At 40.3% G+C, this 26972-nt stretch overlaps 1 protein-coding gene across 1 annotated transcript; it reads left to right on the forward strand.

Moving 5' to 3' along the window:
* The first annotated feature begins 279 nt into the window (after nt 1-279).
* On the forward strand, nt 280-23471 carry LOC117562994 (trafficking kinesin-binding protein 1-like). Its single transcript, XM_034241092.1, is given in 21 exon segments — nt 280-563; nt 3111-3160; nt 3294-3553; nt 3928-4122; nt 8045-8121; nt 8431-8547; nt 9863-9963; nt 10061-10154; nt 10228-10306; nt 10690-10820; nt 11588-11662; nt 11748-11885; nt 12179-12255; nt 14007-14252; nt 15487-15767; nt 18328-18446; nt 18623-18833; nt 19702-19807; nt 20808-20933; nt 21386-21542; nt 21544-23471. Coding segments are annotated over 17 exon segments (2538 nt in total). The 5' UTR covers nt 280-563; nt 3111-3160; nt 3294-3553; nt 3928-4122; nt 8045-8070; the 3' UTR covers nt 21973-23471.
* Nucleotides 23472-26972: the final 3501 nt, after the last annotated feature.

Below are 26972 nucleotides of genomic sequence, written 5' to 3' on the forward strand. Positions count from 1 at the left end.
GTGTCTTTGAAAAAGAGTGTTTGTGCCACACTACACTATGAGTGTTATGACACAAAACAATGTTACTTTTTAATCACACAATTATTTTGCAAATTGTTTTTTTGCATATTACGTATTTTTTTAATGCAATATTGAGAATCCCACAATTTATAAAAAATGTCCTCTTTGTTTATTTTTTGTGTGTTTAAAAAAATCTATCCTCTGATTAGGATTTTATTTTGAAGGCGGAGACCAGAAGTGTTACAGCTCTCCTCCTGTGTAGCTTCACGGTGAGGGAGGCTCCGGAGAGAGTGAGACACCAGAGACAGAGGGAGATGGCTGAAGGGAAGGGACAGTGGACCGGGTCAAGAACGACTTTGGAAACCAGCCTAAGGTGACCTTGATCCTGCAGAGCAGTGTTCAGAGTCCAGAGAAACAAATACAAATCACAGCGATCCGCACACACTGCAGACAGGACACATCTCCAATCATCAGTATCCGCTAATTCCCCCTGAAGGATTACCAAACTCATCCCTTTTTGGATTTCTGATAAAGAAAACGCTTTGGATCAGTCCCTGCTGAGTGTGAGTATGTTTCTTCAGATTTGTAATGGCAATGTCATGCATCATAAGGCCAGCTGATCATGTTCTGACACACTTATTGTGTTACTGTAAGGACACAATTTAAAACAAAACCATACAAACCACATCCGTGCTGACATATCCTGATGGAGATGAAGCCACGCCCTCAGACAGCATTCAAATAATATGTTTAAGCCACATGCATGAATGAACCCTGGCCTATTTACAGGGATTCATCCAGCAGCACCATCAGCAGCATTAGCAGCTTGCAGCATTCACTGCAGGACAGTAGCATATTTTTTTACTACTAGAGGACACCAAATAAGCCTTAGATAAGATATTTCTAAGATATATCTCAATAAATTGCTTTCATTTTGCATTATTTAACAGAAAAAAAACCTTTCAATGTACGTGTATCTCTCTTCACTGTTAGATTTCCAACTATGGTTAAGTAATTGTTTCCATAACAATGAAAACACATGAGATATTTCATCAATCCTAAAGTCCGTTGTGTCTAATCAATGTTTTTTACTGAAGATACTTTCAATAGCGTTTAGATGCCAAGAGCTCATCTTTTTGTCCTTTTTTAGGACCTGAGAAAGATGGAGTTTTTCCAAGTTGACATATTATAGTTGAGTTGAATAAGGGCAGTGATTTAGGAGTGTTCAAAATGCATCATTTATAATCCCAAATCCGCATGTGCGTGTTGGCAGTTTTAAAACTGACAATCATCTCATATCCACAGATTATGTAAAACAGGAAGTGCTCACTAAGAAGGTTCAGAGAGTACAACAGAGAGTAAAAAAACAGCTGCCGCAATGAGAAAGACGTCCCAAGGTTGTGATGCTGCTGAACAGAGAACAGAAGCATGTGCAAAAGCGTCTGGTCATTATTATATGATGGTGTGTCACGCATGTGCTTGAAGCATTTGATGTCAGGTGCACTCATCCATCTCCACCTGTCTTTCATCCTGTGCTAGTACAGAGACAGGAACCTATTCATGCATCTGGCTACAGAGGACACACAAACACACACAAACACTCACACACACCTTTTCTCTTTCGTCTCTATTTTTATTCCGCTCCGCATCGCTAGCTGTTTGATGTGACAGTGACAGGCAGGTGAATTTCACGATCCGATGTGTGGTGTGTTTACTGACTGAAGTCTGCTGAACAGTGAGCCCTGCACAATCAAAACTGCAAGGTCGCTATGCACGAACACTTCTGCATCTACTTCAGATAGGGCACTTAGAAGTACAACTGTATTAGTCTGTGTTATGAGGAGGGCCTCCCTTTGAGATTGAGACTCAGGAGATTGCGCTGCAGGGATAGCTACTGGTTCCAGAGTTATATTTAGGGGGGGCTCTATAATGCTCATTTCAGGCTTATATAATATTGATAATATATTTTATTTCTATAGCGCTTTTCTTGAACCCAAAGATGCTTTACATTTGGGAGGGAGGGTAGACAAACAAAACAAAAACAAAAAGAAACAAAACAAAACAGAAAAGCAGTCAGGAGGAAGTTGATTGAGAGGGGGGGGGCTTATGGATACAGAGTTGAAGAGGTGGGTTTTGAGGCGGGACTGGAACACGGTGAGGGACTCAGACTCACGGAGGTATTTGGGGTGGGAGTTCCAGAGCTTCGGGGCTGCCACAGAGAAGGCTCTGTCCCCGAAGCTCCGGAAGTTTGGCCTTGGGGATTGAAAGCAAACCGGGCTGAGGTGGATCTGAGGGACTGGGTGGTTGGTAGAGGAGGAGGAGGTCAGTGAGGTAGGGGGGGGCAGATGGTGGAGGGGCCTATATGTATTGTGTGCTGACATGTGTCCATGCTTTAATGTTCAAACAAGTATCTATGTTTCTCATACTGCCTGTGCTGCACCTCTTTTCACCCTCTGTCTGAAACCAGAGCCCAGTCTGCCTCTAATTGGTTAGCTGGCCCGCTCTGTTGTGATGGTCAACCGCTTAGAGAATGTCCGAACCCTCAGCCACCACGTACAATGTGTTGGAGTGCAAGTGTTACATAGTGATGTCACTGTTAATGGAAGGAAACAAAGGAATCCAATGAAGTTGTTTCAGGCAGGGGGGGGAGTGTTGTTGCTAATAATGGCAATAACAAAGCCAACAGAAACATTCTTTAGTAAACCAATACAAAAATGCTCAAAATAATAGTAATTATCCTAAAATAAAGGACATAAATACATCAATATTAAGTTAATAGACATGTATAACATGTAACAGTCGCTGTGAGCTGGTAAACATGATCAGGTCTTTCAAACAAACTTGTCAAGCTATTTTACCAAAAAAATGGAGAATTGTACCTTAATTTCAACAATGTATCAGCACTTATTCATACCCATGTTAGCCTGCATTCTGGCTGCTTACACAGAAACCCCTCGCAGCAAAAAAGCCACTGTTCTGTGCTTTTACTTGTCGCTGAACTCCCATTAGTCCTAAACGTTCATGGATCAGTTAAGTAGTACACTCATGTTATCATGCTCTCATCAGGAGTTGCTCTTAAACCCCATGTGCCTTCTTTCATTTCCCGACAGATGAAGAGTGCTCTCTGTCTGCAGTGCATTGGCTGTGGTTCCTCAGCGAGGTGCAGACTCAGCACTTGAAGTTAAAGACTCTAGGAAAGAGAGAGGCGCATTGATTAGTGTGGACTTTGTGTTTCAGCGACACCAATATGTATGTCTCTGTTAAAAACCTCTCTCCATCCCTCCTTCCTCCAGGTTTGATGTACCTCAGGTGGACCTGCTAGAGCTGCAGCTCCTGAGGCCCATGGCCCCTGTTTCTCTCCTCCAGTGAGAGGTGAGCCAAGCTGGCCTCCCCGGCCCCCTCCCTGCCCCCGGCCCCGACCTGGACCCCGACCCAGACCCCGATCCTGACGGGCTGCACCCACACGAGGAGCAGTATGTGAGCGAGGCCGAGGCCAGCCTGCTCCCCACGCAGCCGGAGCCCCCCGCCTGCAGGGACGCAGAGACCATCACAGGTGTGGTGTGAGGTGTGTGTGTGTGTGTGTGTGTGTGTGTGTGTGTGTGTGTGTGTGTGTGTGGTGTGTGTGTGTGTGTGTGTGTGTGTGTGTGTGTGTGTGTGTGTGTTGTGTGTGTGTTCAAATGAGAGTGTGTGGTTTAGGAAACAGAGGCTTGATTTTTGCTTATATTATGGATTATTTTTTATGTTTTTAATGACATACAAACCATGATTTTAAATAAACATATTTGACAATTGTACTTTGTTAAAGGCATACTAAATAATACAGCTTGAAGCAACATTTGTATTACCTAGATAGGACATTAAAGAGGCCTGCATGCAGCACCAGGCAGCAGTATATTGAGGTCTGTCCCCCCTGTCCTCTCTGTGCAGATGTGTGTAACAGCACCGACCTGCCAGAGTTCGAGATCATCAGCCTGCTGGAGGAGCAGCTGCCGGTGTACCGGCTGAGGGCCGACACCGTCTACGGCTACGACCACGATGACTGGCTGCACACGCCGCTGGTCGCCCCGGACACCAGGATCGACCTGACCACCGAGCAGATCGAAGAGACCCTCAAATACTTCTGTGAGTCTTGACATCACCTTAACATATCTATTTGCTGTGCTGCCCGTGCTCCTGATGAAGTGAAGCTTTTAGTAGTAAAATCCAGGCGTTGGCAGAACCTGGAGATTAAACCTGGTGGATTTTCATCTCTGGGGTTAATGGTGGAATATATGGCTTTAAAGTAAAGGATTAAACCACCTGGGTATTTAATCCTTCAATCGCTTCTTGGAAAAATTATCTACTTTAGGGATAGTTCACTTTTAATTTGAATGACCAAGAATTTAAGGGCATATGCTATTATACGTTTAACAATAAGTTAAATAAGGGCTATGGTAGGGTTATTATGGTATAGTTTTACAGTGATATTACTACAGTTGCATCATCTTTCTTGTCATTACAGCTTGTTTTAAAGTTTCCACCCTCTACTTCTCCAAGGAAATGAGTTGCTTAGAAGTAATCTCACAGGCTTGTTAATGCCATACCTCCTTTCTATTTTTGGTTTAATTTTCATTCTTGTAAAACAGATAATGATTCTGCTTATTGGCTCAGGACGATCAATACATCCTCTGGTCATTTTGCGCTCTTCCTGCCATATAACCACTCTGCGTTATCCTTTGTCTCAGAGAGCAGATCACTCAGAGGCTTTCTCAAACAAACCGTTTTAAAAGGTTTGCCATTAATATTGATACTTGTTGTTTGTTTATTATTGTTGTTTATGTGTTCTGAATGCTTCTACAGCACTTAAGGATGAAGTTACAGGGTTTTTATATTTCATAACGGGGATTTTAAATGTGTCTCAATAGTGACAGTATACTTGGCTGATTTTCCAAGAGATTCACAGGAAAATCAAATGTAAGCAAAATGGTAATACAAATACATAGTGCAGGTTTATTTGAATACACATGATAATATACCCTCCCTCCACAAGGTGGTGCCATGCTTCATAGGAAAAACAATGTTGAGTACAGTATGTGCTCTGTGATTATTTTAAAGGGGCCCTGTTACGCTCACTTTCAGAGAAAAATCACAGGGATTTGATCCTAAACAGACCATTTAGTGTGTGTGTGTGTGTGTGTGTGTGTGTGTGTGTGTGTGTGTGTGTGTGTGTGTGTGTGTGTGTGTGTGTGTGTGTGTGTGTGTGTGTGTGTGTGTGTGTGTGTGTGTGTGTGTGTGTTCAAGGTTCCAGTTTCAAGATTCAAGGTTCTTTATTGTCAAACTAACATAGCTACAGAGTTATTATGTCATTGAAAATCTTAGGTCACAGGCTTCTCCAACAATGCAACACAATAATACAGATAAGTCGACAATATTAAAACAATATTAAAATATACCATATTAAAAGTGTGTGTGTGTGTGTGTGTGTGTGTGGTGTGTGTGTGTGTGTGTGTGTGTGTGTGTGTGTGTGTGTGTGTGTGTGTGTGTGTGTGTGTGTGTGTGTGTGTGTGTGTGTATGTGTGTGAGTGCCAGGGGTTTGTTATTGCATGTGGGTCACCATAGTAACAGTCACTGGAGGCAGATAGATGTACCAGAGCAGAAGAGAGAGGTAGCGAGGGGATGAAGGGACAATTATTGTGGGAGTTTCTGTCTGCACTGCAACATCGCCATCTCTGATTGGCTGTTTCTCCCGTCCTTCATCCTCTCTAATTATACCCTTCTACTTCCGTTTCACCTCCAACTCAGTGGCTGTAGAGCACACACACACACACACACACACACACACACACACACACACACACACACACACACACACACACCACACACACACACACAACACACACACACACACACACACACACACAACCACACTTTCTCATATCTCCGCCTCCAATGCCTCCATGTGGGTGGAGGGTGGAGCAGCTGAGCAGCAGAGAGAGTAGGAGAGGACAGTGAATGCATCACCGCTTGTTGTTCCTCTTTCATCGTGGAGGTCAGGGAAGAGATGGACAACAAGAGCAGGATGGAGAGATTGTCCAGGGATAAATGCTGTGACTGGTACTATAAGGAGGAGCAGAAAGGTGAAGTACATGTCGAACATATGAGAAATTAGAGACAGGGTTAAGTAGATTGGTGAATGGCAGTGGTGTAATGTAAGTACATTTACTCAAGTACTGGACTTTAGTGGAAAGTGTAGTTATTTGTACTTTACTTGAGTATTTTCACATAATATAAGCTACTTTATTATTTTACTTCATTACATTTTGTAGTCAAATGTTGTACTTTTTACTTCACTACATTTATTTTATATATTTAGTTATTAGTTAAATTGCAGATTTTAGGTGTTTAGGTTGTTAATACAAAATCTGCACTCATTATATTATAAGTTATGATACCCAGTAGTGTACAGTATAAAGTCGTTCAAATAAACCTCACCTTTACCAAGTGCAAAATTGATAATAATTATTAATAATTATAATAATAATTAATAATCTTTGGTGCTTAAAATGGCTATTTTTGCATAAAGAGTACTTTTACTTTTGGTACTTGAAGTATTTTTGTAATGCTTTTTTACTTTTACTTAAGTACAACTTTGAATGCAGTACTTTGAATGAGTATATTTACAGTGTAGTAATGCTTTGACTTAAATTCAACAACAATCTGAGTACTTCTGGTGAATGGTGGCATTTGATGTTATTTCTAGTACTTTGATTTCATTTGAATGCACAGTAGACTGGAGTGCAAGATGTCCGATAAAGTTAATTTGAAGACGGAAACAAATTAGATTAAAACATTTGATTATTTCAGGATTTTCCGGATCTTTAGCAACAAATAAAACACCATTTAGTAACAGTTTTGTGTATTCCTGCTTAACTTACACGGCAGCTCGTCTCTTCTTTTCTCTTCTTCTCATTAAGAGGAATCTTCCTGAAGCCTACTGACTTTGAATTTGCTCTGTTTTGACACATCAGCCCTCGAGCGCACACACATATCCCTACAGTCCACTAATGTGCCTGACTGAGACAGAGTAGATAGTTTTTGAACATTCAATAAACTCATTTGTGCTTTAATAAAACGACAATTAAATTGTTTTGCTCTGGTTGTAATACTAACAGGAGGACTCAGAAGCGTCACAGTATATTCAATAACTTTGTCAACGCATGTCATTGATTTCAGCTCTGAAGTCGATAAGAGCTCAGAGGCAAATCCTCTGCCCTGCTCTCTCATACATAACGTCAATGGTGATGGAGATGTTACATCCTGACCATGACCCCCTCCCTACCTCTGAAAGGATGACTATATATTTATTTTTTATGTAATGTGTTTGCATGCCATTGTCCATGCCCCCCACACCAGAAGAAATAACATGAAAGGTGATATCAACACAAACGTCCCACTTTCTTTACCCAGAAACAAAGCATGACTCAGCGTTTTCTCTCAGACTGAATGTAGCTCTGCATATTATCACTGGTGTAATTAAATGTAATTAAATAGGCTTTATTAGCAATACATTTTACAATCAGTGGCCATTTTAAAAAGGGGCAATGATTACATTTAACAGTTTATAATAAAATGTAAGTTTATATAATTCAATATATAATGAAAGAAGTAAATTCAATAAATAAAATATTTCAATGTTACTAAGACAAACGTGAAAAAATGCAGGCATTAATCGATAAAAAGAGAGGTTGGTAGGGATAATACAACATTTGACATTTTCTTTTTATAAGAAAAGAAAATCTACTGATAAGAGATTGTGATAAATATGGTAACTGTATTTATAAATATCTGTCTATATTTCCTTCTGGTTGTCTACTTTTTGGGGCAGGAAGTGACGCATACTGTATAGCCAACACTGCCATTTAAATTATATTTGTTCAACTATAATGAGGGTAGTAAGTTAAGTAAATTATATAAGAGATTTTTGGAAGAATTCCTCACTTATATTCCTGAAGTTTTGAGTGTTATTCTGACCATTTATCTCTCTAACTTTTTGTCTTTTCCACAGTACTATGTGCAGACAGAGTGGGCCAGATGACGAAGACTTACAATGACATCGATGCTGTCACACGTCTGTTGGAGGAGGTGAGACGGCCTGTTATTGCACAATTTATAAGTGTAATTCAAAGCTGCGCCGGGGATTTATAATAAGCCTAAACAACGGAGAGGTTTTGCACCGTAGTTTACCCAAATTGTATAACCAGTTGTAGATAACTGTGATCGAGTAATATGCAAAATACAGAAAGCAGTGAGTTAATTCTGCTCTAAAAGTACCAACATGGCTGACTCTCCAGCCCCACAGGACACTAACAAGAACAAATGTAGTTTCATAATGTTGTATTGCAGGACTTTGGGGTATTGGCGCTATAATAACGATGTATCTTTAACCAACAGAAAGAGAGAGACTTGGAGCTGGCTGCAAGAATCGGTCAATCGCTTCTTAAGAAAAACAGAACTCTGACCGAGCAGAATGACTATCTGGAGGAGCGAGTGGGACAAATCACAGAAGAGGTCTGCTCTCACACATACACACACACACACACACACTACTACTCACTTGTATTTATGAGTGTATGGTGGGTGGTGAGGCCCAAGTTTCAAAAAGCAATCACTGAAGTAAGGCACTTTTTTTGACCCACTCCCCAAAAAAAAAAATATTCAAGTGTACGCTATATTTTGAAAATGTTTCACACTGCATTCATTCAGCCCTTTTCGACCTGATTTCTGATCTGTTGCTGGTCTGTGTTGGTTTGTGTTATTGTGTGTCTTTGTTGTTTTTAAAGAGTGGTTTGTATCAACCAAATGTTCACTATTATACATTACATGTTATTATACACTATACATTATACTATTATACAAACTATTGAAACCATTGAGGCAGCGTAGATCAGTAAATACCTTGCAAGCCAAAATCACTTTTTTTGTCCAAAATATCTGTCGGCTTTGAAAAGAACATATTAATTTAACAGCTTCAGTTACTTGTCTAAAAGGGCTGGAAATATAGGACACACATGAACTGATATTGTTATTTTTTATTTTAGCCCCTTTTTTTTATTTGTTAAAATGTGTTTTTTGATTGCTGACTTCTATTTCACATCTGAATCTGAACTACTGTATCTCTTTAAGAAGAACAATGATTTTGATGTGAGATTACATATGAAATACAGTAAGATGAACCCACAGCACATGCATGCATGAATACAGAACATTAAAGTAAGATAGAGTTGGGAGGTGGGAATTAGTGGAGTACAAATACTTCATTACTGTACTTAAGTACATTTTTCTGGTATCAGTACTTTACTCCACGACTTTTTACTTCTACTTCTTACATTTTTAACACAAATACCTGTACTTTTACTTCTTACATTTTCCAAACAGGCTGGTTCCTTTAGTTTGAATGTGTGTTTGGTGGCGTGATCATTATTATTTAGAGTCATTGCGTGCCTATTGATTTGAACACGATCCGTGTATCCATCATTTCCTGGTCTTCTCTAAAGAAGAGCGACCAATGAAAACTTTGTCATTTTGCCGTTGTTCAGCATGGAAACATTCATTAGCTAGCAAAGACATTATTGTTCTATTAATATAAAGGGAGGTCAGGTACTCTTTAAAACAGCTGGTAGTTATGGGTACTTTTTACTTAAGTACATTTAGAAGCCCATACTTCTTTACTTTTACTTGAGTAAAGAAGTTTATTCAGTACTTCAACTTTTACCAGAGTATTTTTAAACACGAGTATCTGTACTTCTACCTGAGTAAAGGATGTGTTTACTTTTGCCATCTCTGGAGATATACTCGAGTGTTGAACATTATGGCTCCTCTCCAGGTGGCTCAGCTGCACCATGAGCTGAACCTGAAGGACGAGCTGCTGCAGTTTTACACCAACTCCGTCGAGGAGAGCGAGGACGAGTCCAGCAGCTCCCCAACGTTAGCACCCTTTCTTTTTTACTTTCTTTTATTCCTCCCATCTGTCAATACTAGCGATGTGAAAGCGTAAGTCTAATATTTACTCTTCTGTCCAAAGGGGTAAAAGAAGTAAAGTGGAAATCGCTCCGGGGGGCACGCTGCAGAGGAAACTCAAAGAACTGGAAGAGGAGAACCTCTCTCTGCGCTCAGAGGTATCTCCACACATCAACACAGTTTTAAGAAATATGGGATTTTAGAGAGTATCTAATATGTATTTGCACACAGGCAAACCATCTGAAATCGGAGACAGAAATATATGAAGAAAAGGAGCAGCAGCTTGTCAACGACTGTGTGAAAGAGCTCCGTGAGTGTTGACTCTTTATCTGACTTTTCTCTTTTTATCTGGATTATTCCTGTTCGTTTTTTTACAAATCGGGCTCTATCTTACATTTTTATACGATATAATGGAGCTAGATATTTTTAAAGTCACTTATATGAAGTTATTGATCATTTTACAGATTATGAAAATGTGTTTTTATGACAATCAACGCTTGAATCCTCATTTATCGTCCTATCTCTAGTGTCGAAACTTCAAAAAACTTCACTGGATGAAAATTAGCTCAAAGCTAAATCTGGCACTGTTACGCTTGACACATTGTAATGTCTTAAGTGTTCATTACTGTGCATTGTCCCTGCCAAATAAACGATTCAATAAATAAATAAATGATCTCGTGTTATGCCCTACAGGGATGTCCAGTCTCCAAATTAACACCATAGCGGAGGAGTTGGCTCGTAAGACTGAAGACGCTTCCCGCCAACAGGAAGATATCACACACCTGCTCTCTCAGCTAGTAGACCTGCAAAAGAAAACCAAAACTGTGAGTACTCTATCAAGATTTCATATAAAACCATGGAGGGGGATACACAAAACTCTAAGAGAGTAGCTAAATCCGTCAAAAAATATGGAAGCCATTAGTCAAAGCATACTGTATATGCAAAGGTTCATCATTAATGTATCTGATCATCGTGGTAGTCGCATATCATTTTTACGATGATTATACTGTATGATGTTTTTATGCACCTTATTCTACCTCATACCGGGAGGCGTAGTGGAGTAGTGCGTTGGTGTTCGGATCAGGTTCAAACCCCAGTGCAGTCAGCATGTCGTTGTGTCTCTGGGCAAGACACTTAACCCCAAATTGCTCCCGTGGGTATTGGCCACAGTATTGACTATGTAAGTCACTTAATAAAAGCGTCTAACAAGTGACATGTAATGTAATATCTAGTTTTGTAATTATCAACTGCACTGATAAATACATGTGCAATAACTTACTTATTGACTTGTTTGCATTTTTTACTGCCTTGACCATATTGTTCTTGTATGTGTATGGTAATGTTGTTGTTTTTTAAGCGTACTGTTGAATGTATCATAGGTCCAATTTATAGCCACTTTATATATTATATATTAAAAGTTTTAGCTTGTATTGTCAAAATCATACTTATACTGGTATGTGTGATTGCACCAACGGGAAAGCTTGAAATGTTGCTGTACTCTGTGTAGTGACAATAAAGGAATCTAATCTATTCTAATCTAATCTAATATGATGGCTATTTAGCTTATTTAAACCTGCCTGTGTGTTTCTAGTTTGCGGTGGAGAATGAGGAGCTTTCCCAACACCTGGTGGCAGCTAAAGATGCCCAAAGGCAGCTCACACTGGAGGTAACTTCCACAAAAATACAATTCCTCGCTTGCCAAGGTCAAACAACAGATAAGATAAGATAATTTGAACGTCTGCTGCTAACAGCTCCAGGAGTTGGATGAGAAGTACCTGGAGTGTATCGAGATGCTGCATGAAGCTCAGGAGGAGCTGAAGAACCTGAGGAACAGGAACTTCCCTGCAGGAACGCCTCGCCGCTGCCATCCTCTGGGACTCTACCCGATGGTGAGCGAGGGTGGGTGTGTGTGTGTGTGTGTGTTTGTGTGTGTGTGTGTGTGTGTGTGTGTGTGTGTGTGGTGTGCAGGTGTGTGTGTGTGTGTGTGTGTGTGTGTGTGTGTGTGTGTGTGTGTGTGTGTGTGTGTGTGTGTGTGTGTGTGTGTGTGTGTGTGTGTGTGTGTGTGTGCAGGTGTGTGTGTGTGTGCAGGTGTGTGTGTGTGCAGGTGTGTGTGTGTGCAGGTGTGTGCAGGTGTGTCCCATGATTGTTGTCCAATTGTTCACGTGGACTGTTTGTGTTTCAGGATTCTCTGGCAGCAGAGATCGAGGGAACGATGAGGAAGGAGTTGAGTATGGATGACCCCGAGTGCGAGGAACAGAAGTACGTATGGACTAATGCTGCATTCATGAGCTCCTCAGATGGTCCCATTTGTTATTTTATTTTATTCATCGTGAACTTGGTATGGACAACTGCAACATACATGTATAAACATAGGTAATTTGATCTGCTATCATCGTGTGTATAGCTAATGCTAGTTTGCAACAGCTGTCACTAACTAAAAGGAGTTTTATGAAGCAAGAAGATTTCAATAGTGACGTTTTACAGAATAGATTGCGATCCAATCACAAACACATTTTGAACATTACATTTAAAAGCCAGATCTGAGCACAGGTTCCTTGCTGAATTAACCAGGGTTTGGTAGCTCTCTTAAAAGTGGTGAAGAATTCAAGTGATCGGGTAGCCTTTTCCAGGATGTTTAACTTTTCAAAAATATGTTTTGGAGTATTAAAATTGCAATTTAAACAATCTGTGGGTAATCTGCTGCAGCTCTGTAACATCTGGATGTATTTTAGACAAAACAAGCTTTTCATAAATATAATTAGGAAGTCATGTGTGTTCATGAGCTTTAAGCTGTAATATGGAAACAACATGGACGCCTCAAAGAAGATATGTTGTATTACATTGCACAGTGTTTAAACAACATGTTGGTAGCTGTTAATATTGTTTATATTAGTGATTGTGTCTCACTCCTGTTGCTGCATCAGAATATTCCCTAAAACCACTCAAATATTGCCTAAACTCACTTGTTTTCGGGGTTAATGCTAATACAATGAATATCTAACTAATAAAAGTCTCTCTACATGGACAGAGACTTACAGTCACACAGCTTGATAATATAAAATCAAACATATGAGCACAAACTGTATATGCTTTACATGAGTTAATTAAACGTTTCTTGGCATTTGCAGAACATTTACCATTTTTGTTTTGCGTAATATGAGGTCCACTCAACTACCAAAGTGTTCACTGATTTCTTAGTTGTTGTACCGACTTCAAGGGGTTTTAATGTACATTTTCCCATTGGCGAAGTCATTTCTGGGGGTTATTTTCATATCACATGAATGCAGCATAAGAGTAAAAGCTTGCCACACATACACACACTAACCCTTCACTAAATGCATGCCACACTGGTTTCCTACCGGAGCATTTTCAGCTGTAGACTGAGACCACCGAAGACCACCACGGAGCCTCACAGGAGGTCTTTCCTCCCAGCTCTATAACAGTAGAGGGAACTGAGAACTTCCACACCAACACTATGTGTAATATAAATACCATTACCACCATTACAAAAACACTCTCTGCTATAACATGTGCAATATCATTATTATTAATAATGTTCTATAATAACGTGCAATTACGTATCTACCACTACGTTTTTTTGCACTACTAAATACTGTTAATATTTACATTAATTATGTGACCGTCTGTTGTTTCCTGTAGATATTTAATTGCTCTTTTTACTGCACTGTTAGGGTACAGTTTTATTATTATGCTGCTGTGTTTATTGTATCTTTGTAGCACAACAATTTACTTCTGGATCAATAAAGTCTTATCTTATCTTAATGCCCCCAGTATTGGCTAATTCTCCACACATCATGTTTTTTATATATTTGTATCTGAGACCCATAACATATGCCTAAGAATAGCATGGTAGGAGACCTTTAATGTACATTTTCCCATTGGAAATATATCACATGAATGCAGCATAAGAGTAAAAGCTTGCACACATTCAAACGCTTCACTAAATGCACCCAGTATTGGCTAATTCTCGTGTGTTGGGTTGTGCTCAGAGTCCACCGGAGGCGTGTGTTTGAGACGGTGAAGAACGTGAACCAGACGGTCCGTCAGCGCTCTCTGACTCCGACCAGCAACATCCCGGGGTCCAACCAGTCTCTGTCGGCCCGCACGTCTCCACAGTCCAGCGGCCTCTCCACGCCGTACAGCAGCATGTACGGAGGAGACGTCAGCGGAGACAGCGTCACCCTCGATAACCGAACGCAGAGCATCCTGATGGAGAAGGCAGCCAATCAGGACAGGTGAGGGGGAGCAGGGCTCATGCAGTTCATAAATTAGAGATGAAATTGATTTTGAGGACATTTAGACATCGGCATCAACAAAATGGGGAGTTGTTCATTTATGTAATGCATAAGAGGCAAGAGGGAATGTTTTATTTACTATGTCTGACCTTGTTTGTTTACTGTTCTGTGTTTTAGAAAAGGAATTTAGAAAAAGCGGCCGATGTTGGTTTTCAGTTCTTTAAGATTATTTTTATATCTGGACAACAAATGAACTTTTCTTTTTTTGCCAGGTTAAAAAACAAGACTTGCAATCACATTTTTCTAGGTTTATTTTTGTTGTTGTTGTAAATATAGTTGAAAAAAACTTTTCTTTCTTTGTAATACTAATTTCAAGCCACAAGCGTCTGAGTGCATTTGAATTCAAAAGACAAGATGAATGCATTTTGTCCAATTCAAAACATGGGTTAGTAGTGCAAATGAGTTACAACAAGAACAACACTTTTAAAAATGGTCGTCACTCACCAAAAATATTCACCTGTTTCCCTGACTTTCCTCTCAAGGATCCTTAAGATGGGGATTGAGGATTATTCAAATGTTGGTTCACTCAGACAACTCACTTACTGTATAGCCTATATGCATCCCACGTATAGCAGGATGTGTTTGGTTGGTTGTATGAGAGTTATATCTACGTGTGTATGCATATTTTGTGCCCGAGTTGAATGCATGAACTAGCTCGCAGGCTCTGCTCTATTTGTGGAAAACTAGATGTGCCTCAACAGAATGACACATGAAATGTATCCTCATTAATTGATTAGATTAGATTACTTTATTGTCATTACATAATGCAAGCAGAGTGTAACGTAATTAGGAGGGTCTAACCAGAGTGCAAACAGTCAGTTACTTCCATCAGCAGTCTGTACAAAATAAATGATACAAATAAAGGTAAATACATGTAAAATGTATAAATAAGAATAAATACACTGAGCGTAAATACAGTATAAGGATCAATGCGCTTCAGCACAGCACACAACAACACTAGGCAGTGTGGGACAGCGTGGAGTTCATTGACAGCAGTCTGACTGCTGAAGGGAAGAAGCTGTGCGTGGCCCTGTTGGTTCTACCCGGGAGGCTGCGGTAGCGTGTCCCAGAGCGAGTGCCACGTACAGTAGGGGGATAAACAATGCATGGTTGGGCTGGGAAGAGTCTCTAATGATGTAATTGAGTAACATTGGTTTCTGTTTCTCTCTGGCAGCAGCTCAGAGGGTCGAGAGAAGAAGGCAGCCGGAGCGGAGGACCTTCGTCTCGCCCTGCGCCGCCTTTCTCTGCGTCGACAAAACAACCTGAGCGAGAGGCGCTTCTTTGAAGAGGAGAGGGTTCGGAAACGAGGAGGAAACGAAGGTCTACACGACGCCATGGGCCAGGAGAGTGGGATGACCCCCTCGGAAAGCATCATGTCCCTCGGGAACCTCCACCTTTGGGCCTCTCGGGGGCCCTACCTCCCCGACAAACTCCAGATCGTCAAACCGCTCGAAGGTGAGGGAGAGAGGGAGAATCAGCCGAGCTGCAAGGCGGGGAGGAAGCGGGAAGGAGACAAACAGAAAGTGATCGGGACAAAGAAAGGCAGCAAGAGAAGTTTGGGGACGGAGGGGGAGAGGGAGAGGGAGAGAGGTTGGGGGTGGGTCAGGAAGACCAGAGCTGGGATAGAGAGGGACAGAGGGAGGAGGTGGGCTAAAGACCGAGCCGGCAGCAGGAAAGGGAAGGCAGCGAAGGAGAGGCCTCTGCCGCTCATGCTCTTCAACTCTTTCTGGTCTCTGATGCACCGTCACAAGTCCGGCAGCTTCGCGTCTCCACACAGTTACTACAAAGACACGCAGCCCAGGGGATGGCTGTAGACACACACACACACACACACACACACACACACACACACACACACACACACACACACACACACACACACACACACACACACACACACACACACACACACACACACACACACATACACATACACACACACACACACACACACACATACACATACACATACATACATATACACACACATACACATACACATACACACACACACACACACACATACATACACATACACATACATACATATACACAATCATTGGAGGAATATAACTAAGTACATTTACTCACGTCTTGAACTGAAGTACTATTTCACATACTTGTACTTTACTGGGTATTGCCATTTTAAGCTGCTTTATACTTCTATTTCACTACATTCTAGAGACAAATACAGTATTTTTCATTACATTTGTTCAACACTTATAGGTACTATTTATTTGTCCACGTATAAACAGACATTACATTACATTACATTACATTACATTGGATTTAGCTGACGCTTTTATCCAAAGCGACTTACAATAAGTACATTCGACATAATATGCTTTATGATATGAAGCAGTTTTTAAACTACTAATCTACCCATTATTAAAAAAAAAATGTTTATTGGCTCCACATTGAACAATTACAACATTAAAAGTATTTCGCTTCTATGAATTTGGGCCCCTGCCCCTCTAACATCCTCTGCACGTGCAATTGGGTATAAGTCAATATGTTTTTATGTTTAACCCTTCGGTTCGATCACATGTAAATATTTGGGAAAATGTATTGAAAACTATTTTCCACATTGCATCCATATTTCACCCTTCTTTTACCCATGTTACACTATAATTACACTGTTATTACACTGTTATTACACCCATGTTACACTGTTATTAGACCTAAATTACATTTGTATTTGACCCATATTGCACCCATGTAACACCAGTATTACATTGCACACGTAGCCTATGAAATGACTGTATCCCCCCAGGATACTATAACAATTTAAGGGTTTTAAACTGACTTTAGTATTAAGGTACACTTTTTGCTTCATGCTGTAGAGTGCCATATGTAACATCATTGAAAAGCCCAAAGTGTAACGCTCAAGTTTAAATCCAGAGTCACAGCAGCGTTTTATTATCCCGTGTGATTCAGTCTGTTTGCCTTTGCTGCCCTCTGCTGGTAATAATTCAAACTTAATTTTATAAGCATACTCTCTACTGTTAACCGAGCAAACAATCCATCATACATGTATTTCAACTTTGTCGTTTGCTTTTGTTTACATCCATTTGTTATTTGTGTTCACATCATCCCATTTATTCTTTATGTATTTCTCTTTCTTTGTGTTTCTTTTCCATTTAATATTTATTTACAACTTCCTTTGCTCATTCTGTCACTGCTTCCTCTCTCTGTTTCAAATTCACATAGCTGACCAATAAAAACCTTCTCTCATCTCATTTCTCCTCCATTTCATTTACATTGTATTCCTCTCCTCTTCATCATATTTTAGTTTTCTTACCATCTTTGTTTGTCATCCTGATCGATAACAGTTGTCTTCATTGATACGCTTATTAGAAAAAGGTAACGTTGTTAATAGCATAAAATGTGTACCTTTATTAGATATGTGTCATGAATATAATACACAGTCTCTCTCAAAAAGCCCTTATCCTAGTGCTTATTGTGGTCATGTTTGCGATATCTACTTTATAACAGCAGAATAGTTATCAATGTGTCCTTGCACCAATATCACAAAACACATTTTATTTGCATATTGACTGGTTAATGTGCCATTTCATTTGTGTTTTACGACGGCTGTATTCGTCTGCCTGTGTTGTTTTGTGTTTATCTGTTGTAACTTTGGTCATGTTTTCCTCTTGTTCAGGTCGCTCTTGAAAAAGAGAGTTTAATCTCAATGAGACTTTTACCTGGTTAAATAAAGGATATACATATATATTTTTCACACACTCATTATATATATACTTAATCCTATAGGCCGCAGTAAGGTATTGTGACTTTTCATTATATCAATAGTATTATATGACTGACGGTAAAATAATTGCACATCAAGTATTAAAGGGGCCCTATTATGTGTGTGTGTGTGTGTGTGTGTGTGTGTGTGTGTGTGTGTGTGTGTGTGTGTGTGTGTGTGTGTGTGTGTGTGTGTGTGTGTGTGTGTGTGTGTGTGTGTGTGTGAAGACATTGCGAACATACAGCTGTGTTTGTGTCTCTCCAGGCTCGGCCACGCTGCACCACTGGCAGCAGTTAGCGCAGCCTCACCTCGGGGTGATCCTGGACGCCCGGCCGGGGGTCGTGCCGAAGGGATACAGACCCCTGGAGCTGGAGCTTGAGCAGGTGTGTGTGTGTGTGTGTGTGTGTGTGTGTGTGTGTGTGTGTGTGTGTGTGTGTGTGTGTGTGTGTGTGTGTGTGTGTGTGTGTGTGTGTGTATCATATACAGTATTCATGACTTAATATCTTGCATGCATGCCTCTGTATTGATTTCCTCTCTGTACCCTGCTGTGCATCTACAGGTTTATCCGTGGGGAGGCTTTGAGGAGGAAGAGCCAGGAGAGCAGTACTTCCAGAATCTTCCCACCTCCTCCGCCTCTGCCTCGCCCGCCGTACCCCCCACCTCCACCTCCATCACCGCGGTCACCAGCATCGGGCAGCCTCCCACCCCCATCCTCACTCCACCTTCACCCCCATCACCGTCTCCACATCTCAGCAACTTAGATGCCTTGGGTGAGGACATACTGGATATTTATCACATGCAATAACATGGGGTTTAAGATGGGTCTTTTTCTTTTTGAAGGCTTTGTTGTTAATGCAAAGTACCCACAGGGTTGTTAATGGTGAGGAAAATCCTAAATCCCAGACTACCAGCAACTCAATATAAACATATATAAGACATAAAACATTAAAACAAATTAAAAAAACAATATCAATTGTGCAAGAAGAAACAGAGTAGAAATAAAACAGTAAAAGACCAATGTGCAAGTAATGTAGGAGAACATGAACTATATACATATATATACATGTAAAGATATATATATTTATAGAAGTTTGTACAACAGTGTTTTTCAACCTTTTTTGAGCCGCAGTAAATTTTCTACATGAAAATCCCACGGCACTGCAAAAACCAAATGAGTTACTAAATGACCCATCGTAGCATAATGCAGCATTTATATATTGATTATTTAATGACAAGTCTCTCAATTTGGCTACGAGTTCAGCTCCTAAGTAGCTAGATTTTAAAGCTCTGTCTTTGTGTTTTTTCAGTAACAGTAACCTGAACGCAGGCGAACCAAATAGTCCGTGTTCTTGTTTTGAAGTGACGGGTGTTTCATTTGGAGATGACGTTTAAGCTAGCTTGGCACTGTGACACTGTTGGATTTTATTTGCAGCATCTAAATAATTGTATTTTTTGACCAATTAAGTCAATTTGGACAGTTTCCCACGGCACACAGTGGTTGAAAATCACTTTTAGAAGAGACTAAGTAAATGCAGGAGTCTACATGTAAATAGAATAAGATGAACAAGAACAGAATGTAAAATGAAATACTGTACAGTGAATTTAAAATACTACTGTCTGTGTCTGTGTGATTTGCAGCTGCATACTACCCAGGTAAATGCATGGCCCACACCAGCTCCACCTACACCTTCACTACCTGTCGGATCCTCCACCCGACGGATGAGCTGACCCGGGTCACACCCAGGTAAGAAACAGAAGTAATGCTGCTTTAAAATGCACGATAAAAGCTAACCTTTTGTAGCACTTCCCCTTCTTAAAGTTTCTCTTAGATCTGCCAGTTTTCCTTCTTTACTGTGAAGTAAGCTATACCGCTAAAAGCAACTATTCACAAACATAAGCATTATTGCAGAAGTCCTAATCAAATAATGTGTTTTATAAGAGCTGTCAAGTATTTGCCTAGAATGCAAACTCTCCTCTGTTTTGAGCTTTTAAAAAGCAACCAAAATGTGTTTTATATTACATTTCATATATAGTAATAAACAGTTTAATTATATAATGCATCTTATGTGTAAATGTTCCTCAGAGCGCTAAGTGTGGACTCAGTCTGAATTGGACTTTATCCAACAGGACAAATAAATATCTGAACCACAGTCACTTAGATAGGATCGTAAAAAAGTAACACTATTCACTTCCTCAATACAGTAAGGTGCTAAATAATACATGCAGGTGCTTGTGGTTCAAGAAAGGTCTCATGAACTTCCCCACTCAATCTATCAAGACCCGAGCAGTTCTACCAGAAGTCCACGGTAAAGGCACAGGCCGGCGCATACCGCCAATGGAATCCCTCACCATATGAACTCTGACCCCAAGAGTGTAAAAGTGAAGAGGCACAATGAGACTACGTAAATGCACTCTCGTAAAAAAAGTGGGAAACGGTGAAAAAGAAGTGAGAACCAGGAATATGCACTAAACAGTGCTATCCCTGTAGACTAGGGTAACCATATTTAAATAATTAATTAAGTTTGATCTAATTTAAATTCTGATTTTAATCCTGATCTTGATTTTTCATTAAATTGTAATATTTTTCAAATTCATTAATTATTGATTTCATTATTGAAGAAACAACATCCCAAATGTGGGGGTACAATGATGAGATATAATAAAGGTGGAACTTCTATTGCTCAAATCAGCAAGAAGTATCCTTTCTTAATGTTTCTAAATCTCTTTGTTTGCTTTACTTCCAGTCTGAACCCTGTTCCCTCGTCGTCCTCCTGTGTGATGACCAGCTCTCTGTTGGGGACCCCTGCTGTGACGCCCTGCACCCCCCGCAGGCTCAGCCTCATGCCGTCCGAATCATCCACCAACCTCAGGCACGGTTTAAAAACAACAGAAAATAACTTCATTTTTTAGCTGTTTTCTTAAAATATATGTTTTCTTGTTGCTACTGTAAAAAACAAAACTGTATTTGCTTTGTTCATGATGGATTGTAAATTCAAGAAACTTAAAGTACATTTTTAAAATCACTTTACTGCATATCACAATTAGTTTTGTCTTAGTTTCCAAGACAAGACTTGTTTTGTAAAAAAAACTGCACTAATGTATAAATAACTAATCAAAATGTATTTTCTCTGAACCGTTTAATTAGTTTTACCCTGTATATGATGAAGTCTCTGAGTACCTTTTTTAAATGTACAAACTTTAGTAAATAAAATGTATTATTTCTATGCATTCCTAGGATCAACATACCTTTTTTTATTTAACTTTTTTCTCAATAATTCAGCACCTAACAGTCAGTAATATTAACTCTCATTTGTCTGTGCAGAGATGCGACGCGCACCACCAGCACCTCCCTGGGGCTGGTGCGTCTCCTGCAGGAGCGAGGGATCTCAGCAGCCATGTATCACCAGAGCCAGAGCCTGGAGTACGGCCAGGGCAACGGGGAGGTCCTATTCAGCACCTCCATCACCCCTAACAGAGCCCCCAACCCCGACCCCCCTGCGCCCCTCCACGCTTCCAAACTCCCCCACGGGACCGGGTGCTTCAGCCGTGCCTACGTCCGCTGGCTTCGACTTCAAAAGCCCTTCCTACGACAACTTCCTCACCTCCAGACCGGCCCGCTCCATCCTGAAGGAGGTGACGGGGAGGATGAGGGGCCGGCAGAGAGGGAGGGACTGCGAGAGCCAGACGGACGTTAGCGTGACCGCACACAACCTCAACCTGCTGGACAAAGTGAAGAGGTTGGGTGTGGCCGGAGCTCCAGGGGGGAGAACCATGAGTCCTGGGCCCATCCTGGGGCCTCTGGGCGGGCTGCGGCGGTCCGGCTCCCCCTTTGGACCCGATGGGATGAGGAGGAATCCAGCCATGGTGGGGGCCGGCATGGCTATGAAAGGCCCAGGACCTCAGGAGTAGTCTGGACTGCTGCTGGGCTTTAGGGTGGCTGGAAACTGATTGAAAATGACTGACACTGTTCATATTGTTCGGCAACAAAAACAGTTTTGAATCACTTCTGGTTCCACACTGACACTTTCCACTCTTAAAATGCTTTAAGGTGGTGGCCCATGCTTTAATTAAAAGCAAAAAACCAAAATTCCCCAAACAATATTATTGCAAAAAAAAAATAGTTTTATCCCAGAAACGACTCAGATATCTGTACATTTGGACACAGATATATACAATGTGGGCATATAAATTAATTTTATGAAGCTAAATGTTATGTAATTGGGTGAAATGACCCTTCAAAATCTGATTTTTATTGAAATATCTCCAAATGCTTTCAGCTCACATCCCTGCTTTGGATACTGACTCTGCTGGCTAGATGTAGTACTCCCACTCTCGCCTTTTTTCTGAAACACATCCACAAAGTCCTACACATGAACACACACACACAAACACACACACACACACACACACATACTGAGGTGCACTCTGTTAAATGTGCCATCACACTAGTTGGCTCGTTGTCATCTCTGTAGCACTAAACCATGCCTTTCTTGTTCTCTACTGTTGGATTGAGATCAATAATTTATAAATGATTCAAAACTTTACACCAACACTCATGAAAATATGTCACATGTACCCTTATTATTTCCAGTGGTGGGCTGTATCTAAGAACATTTACTCAACTACTGTAATTAAGTACTAATTTGAGGTACCTTGACTTTACTTGAATTTTTTTTTTTTTGCCACCGATATCTTATGACTCGTCACTTTACTTTTAAGTTAAGAATTGTACGTACGGAACATATGAAGAACAAAATATTGAACAACATATCGTATTGCCTGAAACAATTAGTGGGTTGACAAAAAAACAACTGGCTAATTCAGATCAGTCATTTTATGCTTAAATACATTTAATGGTTCTGGCTTCGCAAATTTGAAGAGTTGCTGCTTTTCCTTTTAATTATTTTTTATTTATTATTACACTTTTACATTTTCCTGCTTTTATTTAAAGAGGTCCTATTATGCTTTTTGGGGATTTCCCTTTCCTGTAGTGCAGGGGTGTCAAACTCAAGGCCCGGGGGCCAAATCCGGCCCTCGACTTAATTTCATGTGGCCCGCAAGAGCTTGCAAAGAATATAATATGTTTATTACACGGTTGAATGCCGCTTCACAGAAGCACGTTGCACATAAACTACATGTCCCACAATGCATCTCATTCTATGACTGCACACTGGAGACTTGCAATTATTTGCTCTAGACTTCTGATATATATATTTATTTATATTTATATATATATATAGTCTTAAAGTTTTGCACTGGCTTTTAGTTGAACATAACATTTTGATATTTGTATGTGTTTCTATATGTTTCTAGTTATTGTGCTTTTTATCTTGTTTGTAATTATCGTTTTATTATTTTACTCCAATTGTGTTATTTTATATTTGTTCCCTGTACAGCACTTTGGTCAACTGAGGTGGTTTTAAATGTGCAATATAAATAAATATAGATTGAGATTGAAAGTTACAACCGGCCCTTTGAGTGCAACCATAATGCTAATATGGCCCGCGATTAAATTGAGTTTGACACCCCTGCTGTAGTGTGTTATATAGGTTTTTGTGCATGTAAATGGTCTGCAAAGGCTCAAATCCCTGCGTTCCCTCCAGAGGAACCCCACCCCCCGCCTGAAACACCTCCATGGGACTCCTCAATTTACTTCTGGGAGATAGTGACATCACTATGTAACACTTGCACTCCTATTGGCTAGCGCTCCAACACATTGTATGTGATAGGTTAGGGGCTTGGGACATCTCTAAGCGGTTGACCAATCACAACAGAGCCAACCAGCTAACCAATCAGAGCAGACTGGGCTCTGGTTTCAGACAGAGGGTGGAAAGAGGTCAATCAATCAATCAATGTTTATTTATATAGCCCAATATCACAAATGTTACATTTGTCTCAGTGGACTTCACAGTTTGTACAGAATATCAGTATGACAATACGACACCCTCTGTCCTTAGACTCTCACATCGTACAAGGAAAAACTTCCGGAGAAAATCCACAGAGGTGTGAGAATGAGAAAAATAAAGACCTTTTTGAACATTTAAGCATGGAAACATGTCACAGTAGAGACACAAAATACAAATATGAACATGAAAATGAGCAGAATAGGACCCCTTTAAATACTTAAGTACCATCTTTAAGTGTAGTATTGGTACCCTTACTTGAGTGAAGGATCTGGATACTTTTTGCCACCACTGGCTCTATTCCCTCTCCTCCTAAATCCCTTCTGAAGTGATTAAGCGTCAGTCTGACAAGTCACTTTCAACCAATCATTAAATAGATGATATGTCAGTATAAAGATACTTTGCTTTAGTTTCCTAATTGGCCATTAGACAGGGGAAGTTGATGGAGCTTCCACTGAAGGGGACGGGTCGATACGTGAAGCCGCAGATCTCAAAGAGGACAGAAAGAGAGGGACGACGGAAGTGGCCAATCAGACGTCTGGGTGAAAAGCTTTCGGACAAATTAAGCAATATAGTGCCTCGACCATCTGTTTTTGATAATTGATGTTCCTCATGAGGGTTGAAAGAGCTGTCACAGCCATTGTGTTTATTTATTTAAAAATATCCTATGAATATAACCTATTTTTCTTTTTTTTAAAAGTGTTTTCTCACGTGTGCTCACTGTAAATACTGTTCATTGTCACTAAACTGTCGGTACTGACACACTCATAAAGATATGTGTAGTGCATAAACATGAACCACACATCACTGTAAGTAATGCGGTGTACATGTAATGAGGCTTTTTTTTTCCAAATACAAATACAGTTATCAAATTTAACTTAATAGCATGATTCTGTGTTTTTTACCCTCCACATGTTATTGTGACTCATTCAAGACACGACAGTCCCAGACAGGAAGTCCTTATTTAGCCTCATCCAGCAGATGGTGCTCATGAATAACTCAATAAACAGAAAGACAAACATTTTGTGAAATATATGTTGAGTTTTTCCGTCTGTCCACATTGGCGCAGTCATAATCCATTACTCTTTCACCAGCTGTATCTCTTGTGCTATGAGGGATAGGATGACGGCTGCTTATTAAACCTCTATTTGTTACAGGGTGAACGAGAGGTGAGCAATAATGAAAAAATGCCACTTGAGGCCGCTGGGGAGTCCAATTAGAAGAAATTAGCTCTGTTTGTGAATGCCACAGACGTCTTGTACCGTGGATATTTGTCCTCTTAGCTTAACATTTTGCTAATCTTATTTATCACAAGATCAAATCAACATCCACCCTCAGGTACAAATCAAATCCTCTTCTGGGCACAGATGGTCAGACTGTAAGGCGGTGTGTGATGTACCCTCAGAGCCCTGTCTGATATTAATTACCCTTACGAATACTATCTTTAATGCCCAAATTCTAGGCATTCGGCCAGGCTAAAAAATAAACCTTGCATAGTCTGTTACAGGCCACATTTTGTCCTGTCACAAATGTTGATCTCATGTTAAACCGGAACATTTGCGGATTAATTGCATACCAGATATTTAATCATTTACTAAAGTAAGACCAGATGCAACATGTTTGTTTGTCTCCATCTTGACAGTAAGGAAGCCGAGAACAGAAAGCACTTTTAAGACCCCTTGATTAACAAATCGCACAACATAAATGTGTCATTCTATCTAGGGGTTCATTTTCCTTTTGGGCAAAGCTTTTTCTTGACGGTTTCAGCAACTTCCTAAAGTCTTGTTGTCACTGTGAGTTTGCCAGGCATCCAAAACATAAACTACCAAGACATAGTCCAGCGCAAAATTATTTTTTAGCCACCATTTAACCAAATAAGTTAATTGTAAATTAGGGGTGGCAGTAGCTCAATCTGTAAGGAATTGGCTTGGGAACCGAAGGGCCGCCGGTTTAATAACAACTGAATTTCAAATGAATAAATTAAGGGTCTTGTTCTCCTTCTAGGGTATACAGGTGCTGATTTGGATAGCTGTTCCCCCCTGTTTTCAGTCTTTGTGTCTAAGCTAACCGGTTGCTGGTTGCTATTTGTCACACAGAATGGAATATAAGTGTACTCAAAATGTTGAAAACTGTCTCTTAAATGTGCAGTTTCCTACATTATAAGCTTTGAAACTTTTGCTGCTATGTTATCAAATCAAATCAAATCAAGTTTTATTTATATAGCACATTTATAAACGATTTTTGGTCGAGCCAAAGTGCTGTACATATAATAAAAATAGCCTACAGTAGAGACACTTTACAGCAAATACAATAGCACAGATTGTTCAGAATATCAGTATGAGAAAAAACGACACCCTCTATCCTTAGACCCTCACATCGTACAAGGAAAAACTTCCAGAGAAAACCCACAGTTTAAGGGGAAAAAATGGGAGAAACCTCAGGGAGAGCGACAGAGGAGGGATCCCTCTCCCAGGACGGACAGACGTGCAATAGATGCCGTGTGTAAATCGAGATAATACATTTTACAGCATAGGTAGTCCAAATGTTAGGAAATGCATGTGTCTGTAAGGCAAGTTTATTTATATAGCACCTTTCAACACAAGGCAATTCAAAGTGCTTTACAAAAAACGAAAGACATTAAGAAAATGTAATAAGAAGATGAATCTACGAAGATGTCAACTACAATCCTGTGGGAGCCTTCAGGGAGGCAGCAAGACGAGACCCAGGCAGGACCGCAGAGACAGGTTCAGCCACGACCCGAAGTCCACGACTTAATCCAGAACTCAGGATAGAGGATCCAGGACCACAGCAAGAAGATCAGCCTCGACTCCGGATCCCGGCGTAGATATAGACACAAAACAAGAAAAAATGTGGCTAGGTTAATCGGAACAAGAGAATACACAGACACAGACAGACAGACGGAAGAACAAGCACTCCCTTAGAATAGGTTGAGGGCAAAGGGTAGCAAGTAAGAGAGTAAGAAACATAGGTGGAGAGGCACACTCA

This window comes from Gymnodraco acuticeps, unplaced genomic scaffold (genome assembly GCF_902827175.1).
Source record: "Gymnodraco acuticeps unplaced genomic scaffold, fGymAcu1.1, whole genome shotgun sequence".
NCBI lineage: Eukaryota > Metazoa > Chordata > Actinopteri > Perciformes > Bathydraconidae > Gymnodraco > Gymnodraco acuticeps.